This window comes from Netta rufina (assembly GCF_964035555.1).
Source record: "Netta rufina genome assembly, chromosome: 26".
NCBI lineage: Eukaryota > Metazoa > Chordata > Aves > Anseriformes > Anatidae > Netta > Netta rufina.
In genome coordinates, this window is record NC_140150.1 from 6,294,399 (window position 1) to 6,304,595 (window position 10,197).

Below are 10,197 nucleotides of genomic sequence, written 5' to 3' on the forward strand. Positions count from 1 at the left end.
AAACCATTCTGTGATTCTAGGATTCTATTATTCTGAATCTATGATTCTATGATATAACATGTAACATATAACATATAACATATATAATGAGAATATAATGAGTATATAATGTGGGATGGTGGAAATGTGATTTATGCCCAGGCTCCCTGAGCTCACTTAGCCCTGGGTCACTTAACGCCAGGGGATTCAAAAGTGCATGAGAGGTGGGGCCCAAGGCTAGACTTCTGGGCAGATGGGGCTTTATCTTGGCTCCACCTTTGTTATAACCAACATGAAATGGGCCCAATGTAGCTGAAACCACAGCTCCAGTAGGAGCACCTGGGGCTGTACCCATGCTCATGATGAACAAGAAGGGAAAAGGAAGCTGTGCCCTTGGCCTGGGCAGGGCTAATATCCCAAACGCTCTGCCAGGTGGCATATTCCTCATAGCCAGATCCTCTGGACATGGCTATTCTGCACTGATGCCAGAAGACCTTGGCAAACAGCTCTGCAAGGGGCTTTCTCCATGTGAGCATCCCCCATGGCCAGGGGAGCCCTTCCAACATCTGCATGCACTCAGGCAATAAAGAAAGAAATCAGCTAAAGGCTTCCAAGCAAAAATTAAAAGGGGGAACAAACACATTGGGACTGCTGTAGTAGTTCCCTACTGTGTCCTGGGAAATGTCTATCCTGGAGTGCCATCTCGTGGCTGCGGTGCCAAAACTGTACCGTGCATAGGGGATGCACAGAAATATCTGTTTGGTGGCAAAAGGATGTTCCAAGGTTTGCTTGGAAATTATGACTTGAAGGAGGAGAAAAATGCTCCTAGTGGACAAATATGTCCAAGGTTCGGGCTTGCTCCATGGAAAGAAAAGTAGTCAGGACACCTTTCTGACAAAGCAAAGAGGTTTCATGCCATCTTCAGAATTTTTATTTTTATGTTTATTTTTATTTTTTTCTGGGGAATTCTTTCCTGTGTGCCAGATGACATGATAGGGCTCAAGCCCTCATTAGGGCTTGACTCATGAAATGTACAGTTAATAAGACCCTTTTATGGATTTCATTGAGCTTTGAGCTTTGGGGCTGTATTTGGGAAAATGTTAAGCTGCAAATTGTATGGGAAAATGTGTGGTTTTTGTTTGTTTGTTTGTTTTGTTTTGTTTTTAAATCAGACACTAGATGGGTGTTGATTGGATATTCATAGTCTGTTTTTTCTACTGTTCCCTTTATGATAAATCAGAAATCAGCTGTTGTATCTGGACAAGTTTAATGTCTCTGACCCCCATCCTCATAGCGTAAGTTAGGGATCTCCCTTGTATCTGTCCCCCACCCTGTGACAGCTGTCATAAGCTGAACTTCTGGGGAAACTGTTGCAGAGTTTGTCCTCATCCCACAGGTCTTGTGCCTTCAGGTCTGTAATGTCCCATGCCTCATCCTGCACACATGATTCCCAGGCAGGGACCAGCTCCTGCTGCTTGTGTAATTGCAAAAACACAAGAACAAAACATTGGATCCAAATAACCAGTATTTTCTGTATGTTCGACTTTGAAGCATCTACTCTTTTATTGGAGAATAAAATTTACAAGTTAATAAGAATCAAGTTCATCCTGCTACCTATCTCTCCATGCATCCATCCATCCATCTGTCAATCCATCCATCCCAGCATCCCTCCATTTCAATCCCTCTCTGATTGCTACGGGAGCAAGAGCAGTGAGGACGTGCTCAGAGATTTTCCATAGGAAGCAGGCTGAATATTTCCCAACCCAAATCTTTTCACCAGTTTTTCATGATCACTTCCCAAGAAATAAACACCAAAAGTGTTTCAGCTTTGATATAATGGGAGTGAAGTTTGGGAAGGAGAGCTCAAGAAAAAATAAAAGGATTTTAAAAGTTTCATTCTTTCTTCTATGAAATAAAAATAGAGAAGTGGCAGAACAGCTGGAGAGAAATGAGGAGTGACTGGAGAGGAGCTGGGGATGTCTCAGAATGCTGCTCACCAGCTGTGCCCAGCTGTGCCTCCTCCAGCTGTGCCCAGCTCTTCTTCTTCCATCCATCCTTGCAGATAATGAGGCATTTCTCCCTTGAGCACAGAGGGAAGAGTAAACATTTCTCACCGCTCCTCCTCTGTCGGTGATGATGCTGTGAGGGTGGCGAGGGATGGGGTGAGGAAAAGGGTGAGGGATGGGAGAAAATTAAAAGGGAGATTTGTCTCTGACGGACACCTGTCCTGATCATGTTCCAGATCCACCTGCCTGGGGTGCAGGTGGACCAAAGGTGTTGCGGAAAGCGCACAAAAAAAATACCCCAAACCAGAATAAGAATCCCCCCAGACCCCGAGCTCTGCAGCAAGTGGGTGTGGGATTTCTGCCAGAGGGAAAATCCCAGCACACCCTATCTCACATTTTCAATCAGAACAGGTACAAAAATAAATAAACATTCTTTCATCACTCCTTTCTGAATGAAATTGCAAACCAAAGATGTTGGCACATTGTGCAATGATCATGCTGAACCTTGAGGAGATGAGACATCATATATAACAGATGTGGGATATAAAAGCAGATGTGTAGACACTGTATGAGAAACTGTGATTTTAATGAAGGCAGAAACATCAAAAAAGCCAACTGAAACAGTGAAGTTGGAATAAAATGTTTTTGTCAGAAGGAAACCTGCTGGCATTAGAGAGAACAGCAAAATGATTTGTTTCTGTTTCTCCCATTGAAAATGCCTATGGAAATTTGCATGTTTTCAAAACCAGAAGTGATTTTTACAACGCAAAACCAAAATGTCAGGAAATGTCAGCCCTCATTACTCTGTGCCCCATTTTCAGCAACACAAGTGACAAAAAATCTACAAGGTCACAGAGGTACATCCCCAAAGGCATTTGTGCACCACATAACCCACGCATCAAGCATTTGTGGCAGGAAAAATCCCCCCTGTCCCTCTCAGAGATGAATGTCCGTGGGCACTGAGCCACCACGCCCTGGGGCCTTTCTTGGTGGCTGTGCAAGTGCAGCTGGTCCCCATCCCTCTTGTCTTAATCCCTACACCCAGTGGCTCAATCCTATCCATCACTGCCCACCCTACTGCATCAGCAAAATTATTTAGGCAGACACACCAGGGAACTCATCTAGCTAAAAATATAACTTATTTTTCAGCCAGAAAAATAAATTAATAAATAAAAGCAGACCACTTGCAGATCTGGGGATTGCTCAGATACCCACATTCTGAGTAGTGGAGGAAATATTTAAAATGGATTAAGAAATGCAGGAAGATGGCAACCAGCTCCACCCCTGGACAGCTGGGTGCCACCAAGCAAAGCAGTTCATGTCATTTTGCCTTTTTCCCCTTCTGGTATATGGGGAAAATCTTTGCATATGGAGAATGGCACTGATATCACAGACAAAAAAGCTAAATGTCAAGCAGATGAGCATCAAATAATAAAAAAAAATAGACTGATGGGCAGGAAAGAGAGATAAGAAAGATGGTATTTATTTGAACAGCCACAGGAAATCAGAGAGTGAAAAATGTCTAGAAAAAAACAGCAGCAGCACATTCAGTTAAAAAAAATCACAGCGTGCAGATGCTTTATACCTTATCCAGACAATCCCACCTGACAGTGCTCAGTCCCATCACAGCAATGTCATTTTTTGGCCTTGTCTCGAGGGTAACCCCCATTGGTCTTATTGAGTGACTCCATGCTGCCATTTCCCGTCACCACACTGGTGAGCATTCTCTCCACCTCCCCAGGCAGAATTTGCTTCTCTTCATTCTCTGTCTCCCTGTGGTAGAAATAGTTAAAGTTTGAGACTATGACAGGGACGGGCAGCGCAATGGTCAATACTCCTGCAATTGCGCACAGAGTCCCCACAATCTTCCCACCCAGGGTGGTGGGACACATGTCACCATAGCCGACGGTTGTCATTGTGACCACGGCCCACCAGAAGCCATCAGGGATGCTGGAGAAATGGGACTGTGGCTCGTCCACTTCTGCAAAGTAGACAGCGCTGGAGAAGAGGATGACACCAATGAAGAGGAAGAAGATGAGCAAGCCCAGCTCCCTCATGCTAGCCTTGAGGGTCTGCCCCAGGATCTGCAGCCCCTTGGAGTGCCGGGAGAGCTTGAAGATGCGGAAGACTCTGACCAGACGGATGATCCGCAGGATGGCCAAGGACATGTTCTGCTGCCCATTGAGTTCGCTCTGCTGGATCAGCTCGGTGGTGAGAGTTACAAAGTAGGGGATAATGGACACAATATCAATAATATTCATGATATTTCTGAAGAAGTCAGTCTTGCTGGGGCACACAATGAACCGGACAAACAGCTCAAAGGAGAACCAGATGATGCAGGCAGTCTCTATGACGAAGAAAGGGTCTGTGAAGGTGCTGTGGGCCAGCAAGGTGTCTGTCAGATTCTTAGAAAGCTCCTGGGTGGACTTAAATTCCCTTTCCTCCCTGAACTCTGGCAAGGTCTCCATGCAGAAGATGATGATGGAGATAACAATGACCAGGACAGAGACCAAAGCTACGCCTCTGGCTGCACTGGAGCTTTCGGGGTACTCAAAGAGCAGCCAGAATTGCCTATGAAAGTCATTGGTTGGTAAGAGGGTCTCAGGGTCCTTGATAAACCCTTCGTCCTCCCTGAACTGGTCCATGGCTTCATCACCCAGCTCATAGAAGGTGATTTCATCAGCAAAGACATCAATAGGTACATTGGCTGGACGCCGGATTTTCCCACCAGACTGGTAATAGTACAAGATCCCATCAAAACTGGGCCTGTTCCTGTCAAAGAAATATTCATTCCTCATGGAGTCGAAGTAACGCATCCTCTTTTCTGGGTCCCCAAGCAAGGTCTCCGGGAACTGGTTGAGGGTCTTGAGCCGCGTCTCAAACCTCAGCCCAGCAATATTGATGATGACTCGTTGGTCCCCCTCCTCCATGCCCACCCGTTCCCCCACCAGGTGCTCACTGAGCTCTGCAGAGAACCTGGAGAAAATGGTCTCATTGTTGGCGTTTTCACTGTTGATGAGGATTCTCCAGTTGGAGAGGAGGTTGGGGCAGCTGGGATGGCCTTTCCGCGACTGCCCAGCAGGACTGAGGTCATTTGAATAACAGGGATCCTCCACAATCTGATCAGCGTTGTCAAAACTGACTAGTGCCACCTCCATCTCCTTCCAACTGGACACGTCCATCATACACTAATCAGATTAGCAGCATAAATCCCCAGGTCTGATACCAGCAGTTTGCGTCTTTCCCACGCTATGAGGATCTGCAAGCAAATGGACAGGGAGAGAGAGATGAATTGTGCATGTGGATTGCTTTGCTTGACTGAAAAGAATGAAACAAACCCAAGGTCAGAAAACCCTGTATGTTTTAATGCAAACATTAATTTCATGGACGTTATACTTGCAGCATATTTTTCAGCTCCAGATCCTGCAGGCCCTTTTTGGGATGGCTTCACTATCACCACTAAACCTCCCAATACTGCTTACAGCATCCAAGGATAAAAAGTCAGGCAGTAGCAGAAGACGGGAGAATTCAGGTATCCCATGCAGACTTTCCTCACCAGTCCCAGCCCTGAGAGCAAGAGGGGCTATTTCAGACATTTCCAAGTATGCACTAATCCACAGGCTGCAGGTCCAGTGTTTGGAGCAGGATTCGGAGGTATTTATCTCTTTAGCTTGGAGGAGCCTGAGGGGCGACCTTATTAATGTTTATAAATATGGAAAGAGTGAGTGTCAGGAGGATGGAGCCAGGCTTTTCTCGGTGACATCTAATGGTAGGACAAGGGGCAGCGGGTGCAAGCTGGAACACAGGAGGTTCCGCTTAAATATGAGACAAAATTTTTTCACAGTGAAGGTGACAGAACACCAGAACAGGCTGCCCAGGGGGGTTGTGGAGTCTCCTTCTCTGGAGACATTCAAAACCCACCTGGACACATTCCTGTGTGACCTGATCTAGGTGTTTGTGCTCTGGAAGGGGGATTGGATTAGATGATCTTTCAAGGTCCCTTCCAATCCCTAACATTCTGTGATTCTGTGTGATTCTGTGATTCTGTGTATTAAACACAGGTGTTCTGGTTAGCCACAGCCCCTGATACAGTTGGGAGAGTCACTGGTGGAACCCCAGGAGTTGGGTCACCTGGCACTACAAAAGCAATTCCCAAATGAGGGCCAGGCTGGGACTTGAGAAAGGCAGGTCAGGAGGAGAAGGACATGTCCACCAGCCCTGGAGAACCCCTCCAATCTGTGTGAAGAGGGACATGAACCCCTTGTCTTGATCTGAAATTTGGGGTGAGGACAACATCCTCTATAGCTGTCCTAGGCCTTCCTTGTGGTAAAAATGATATTCCCAGCCATAGGAAGAAGATGAGGTTTAAGCACTCAGGTTACTAAGAGAGACTGGAGAGCATTTTTCAGGCCATGGGGTGGATCTTTTCCCAAGACTGGTCCGGCAGGTGCTATTGGCACTATGTCCCCAAAACACTGCTGGGCCTCATATCCCCAGCAGGCCTCCACTGTAGTGCTGAGATCAATGGCAAAATCTAAGAGCAGCTCGAGGACCAGGCCAAGTTACAGAACTGGGAAAGTACCTGTCCTGCCTCAGGGAGAACCACAAAGGGAAATTAGAAGTTAACAGAGAACAGTTCTGAGGAGATTTACCCCCAAAATGCACTTTGCTAGTCAGGTTCCCCACCTCACCCCCATTTATTTCCTCTCCAGTGTATTCTCTGAACATAAGAAACCACACAAGGACACACAGAGTGGCTCTGATTTCTGTGTGCCCACTGATCACCAAGGGCCCGCTGCCTTTCTTACCCAGTGAAGTTCATCAGAAGGGTGAAAAACACAAATGCCCTCAATTGCCAGGAATAGCAATGCAATTTGGGCCATGTCTGTATGGAGCAGCAGCAGCGCGGGGACTGGTCCTGTGCTGGGGCCGCAGGGACACAGCTGGTGCCCAAACCTCCTTATTGAGCTGGAGCCATCAGGGTTCTGAAATTGTTCCTCTGTCTTTGCAGAGGACTCCTCCATCTGTGCTGAAGCATTGCTGCCCAAACTGGGTACACACCAGCTAGAAACCCAAATCTGCTGCAGGAGGAGATGTTAGCATCCTGGCTCTTCTGCTGTCAGCATTATAAGCCCAAAAGCAAAACTTTGTGCACGAGCCAGAGTCCTTATCTAAGATGATGGCTTAACCATGTTGTTTCCTCAGCAGAGTCAAGGGATGCTGCATTTGGGGATGAATCCCAGAACTTACCAGGAACCAAGGTAAAGCTGCTTAAAGATCATATGTCTTTACCTGATAAAAGCCACGGAGCATGGCTGTTCTTAGGTACCCATCTCTGTACAGCTGTGTCTGGCTCTGTTTTTGTGTCCATTTTCCCATGTGGGGACATTTAGGGAGGAGCATTCAAGGCAATGTGGCAGAAATGATGTCTGGGGGGAGCAGCGGTGTGTTTTAGCCCTCAAAGCAGCCTGTTGAGAAGATGAGGAGCCCCAGAACTGAGTCCTCCAGTCCCAGCAATAGAGGTGTGTCCTGCTTGGGATGGCCAAGGTTAAAGCATGCCTGAGGGCAGCTCTCCATGGGGCCAGATTCGGCTCATACTTGATGTTTCAACAGCTCTGTTGAAAAGCTGCTGTGGGCAAGGGGAGATGTAGCCTCAGGGCAATGCAGGGTGCAGACAGTGCAGTGCAACTGAGAGCTGCAGACATCCCACACCTCAGTGCCCCTGCACCATCAGCAGCCAGGCTGGGAGAAGGGATGCTGAGATAAACCCAGACCGAGCAAAGCTCGTTTAGAGGGAAAAACAAGTGTTAAAGAAAAAAAAGGAAAAGCAACACATCTTTCTGTTTTGTGCTTTCTCGTTTTTCCTTAATACTAAACCCCAAAGTTGATTTTTAATGAGGGAGAAAAAAAAGAAAAAAAAAAAGAAAATCAGTTTGAATGAGGAGAGCAGGACTGTTCAGGCAGAGCAGTGAGCTGACCCCACGCTCACCAGTCCTCGGTCCTGCTGGTAGCCCAGAAGTTAGCCTGTGCCTGGCAGCTCTCTCAACACCAGAGCAACCTTAGAGCAGCTTAAGCTGACTGTGAAATTGCATCCAAAGTCAGCACTGTGAGATGATCTTAGTCTTAAAAAGCATTAAGGGTGCTTAACTCCTAATACTGCATGCTGGCACTCTGTGCAAGGAAATTCCCAAGCCCTTGTTTGGTGGGGCTTGTTCAGCCTGACAATTTCCACCACAGAGGCAATTGTGGCGTGTTGAATCATGGTATATTGATCTGCAATATCTTGAAATATGGCTTAGCTCTGAAGCCTGCATGCACATCGAACTGAGCCCACCCAGCATCATCCCCCATGGGAAAATGGAGGCTTGAGAGCTGTGAAGGGACAATTTGCATGTCATGGTCACTGCTGGGAGTGGAAAGTTGTGCTCATCCTTCGCAGCAGGGCATGGAAAGGAACGTTTTAGCTCAGTTTCAAGCTTTTAAGCCCTTTTCCAAGTTTTTTTAGCCCCATTTTATGCCATCAGGATGCTGCCCAGAGGGTTCAGGGCTGTGACTTTCTTTTCATTGCATTCAGAGCCACAAAGTATGCTGACATCTGCCTGTCCCCATCACCAGAGATAGGTATCCCACTTGTCCCCAGACTCCAGACCACCCTTTCTGTCTCGCTTCAGATTTAGGCTAAAATTACCAGCACTTCCCAAATTCGCAAAGCAATCTCTCAAAGCAAGAACAGAGCCACATGGTTTGCAATGCACACTGTAGGCTCTAGCAAAGGCTTGAACTAGAAAGTCTCATTTTTTCCTCCTAAATCACCTAACATCTGCTTCTCAGAATCTGATTAACTAATACGCTTCATCCAAAATCCCTGGCTGGGAGGAAAAAAAATGCAAGGGAGAGAGACTGAAAAAAAGAAAGGTCATTTGAGAGAGAGTTTGTGTTTTTCTCATCACATCCCACTAGCAAATCAGTAAATTTGGTCTGTGGTTTCCACCAGCCCCTCTGCATCCATGCAGTCAAAACCTCTCCATGTACAACTTCCTCCTGCTTCCCACCGGTTCTGCTTCCCTCCCCAGCAAAACCTCACATGCCTGAGCAAATGACAGAATTCTTCAAGGTCCTCCCAGAAAATCAGAGGTACTGCACTGCTCCCTCCCATGCCCTCCCCATCACCCCTGTGCTCAATGAGAAAAGAAACAATTTGTTCCATAAACCCCCCATGCCATCACCTATGGGGACTTACCCACGCAGGGCATGGAAGTGCCAATGCTCTCTGCATCTGGGAAGAGAGTTATTAAACACACATAGGGATGTGTAGGGGAAGTAGAAAAAAAAAAAAAAAAAAAAAAAAAAAGTCCAGCCATACCCTTGAGAGGTCCCGTTGGGATAAAGCAGGCAATGTCATTTAGAACGCTCTCCTCTATTTGGTTCACTGTATAATTGGCAGCCCAGCACACCAGGGATGGGCTTTGGCAGGATCCGATGTGGTTTGGAGCCTTGGCCCTGACATTGCCCTGGGAAAAAGCACCCTTTCTGCCCTGAAAAGAGCCAGGGGTCCATCAGGAAGGGGGGCTGGAGTGGCCCCTGGCCCCCCACCCTCCTCCCCCACCCACTCATTGTGGAGCGGGCCAGGGTGGGATGTGCCCTTCTGGCGGATGCCACCTTTAATCCCCAATAATGCTCCGGCTGGTCCAGCGGGGACAAGTCTTGTCCGTGACGTGGTGAGGTCTGAGCCGGTCCCCAGAAGGGAGGTGGAGAGGGGGCCAGGGACCCAAGCACTGCTGGCATGAAGAGACAGATTTACGGCAGGGAATAAGGCTTTTTTGTTGTTGTTGTTGTTTGTTATTAATATAAAATAACAGTATTAAAATGAGGAGGGAGGGGAGAGCCCAAGGGTTGGAGCATCCCCAGATGCCCACCTACCTCTTGCCTGTGGTTGCAGGTACAGTGGGCTCCCTTCCAGGAGGGGATGGCCACAGTGCCACAACCACGTGGGACGTCCCCGTCCCCCCTGACGTGTCCAGGAGCTGTGGCAGCAGCAGGCAGAGGCAGCACAGTCCTGAGAGGGCATCGGCAGGGACAATGGACAGCAGGGACAAGCTCCTTCTGCACACCTGGCTGGGGCACCAGCGCCACCGGGCTTAGAGCAGCAAGTAGTAACTAAATAAATGGCCCCAAGGAACGTCACCGGACAGGATGGTGTGAGTCACTGAAG

The 10,197-nt window shown here is 47.6% G+C and overlaps 1 protein-coding gene across 1 annotated transcript; it reads right to left on the reverse strand.

Moving 5' to 3' along the window:
• Positions 1 to 3,619: 3,619 nt before the first annotated feature.
• Positions 3,620 to 5,170, reverse strand: KCNA10 (potassium voltage-gated channel subfamily A member 10; the record flags this gene model as incomplete). Its single annotated transcript, XM_084302090.1, has 1 exon — positions 3,620 to 5,170. The coding sequence occupies one exon, from the start codon at positions 5,168 to 5,170 to the stop codon at positions 3,620 to 3,622; it is 1,551 nt and encodes a 516-aa protein (XP_084158216.1).
• Between the last annotated feature and the right edge of the window lie 5,027 nt (positions 5,171 to 10,197).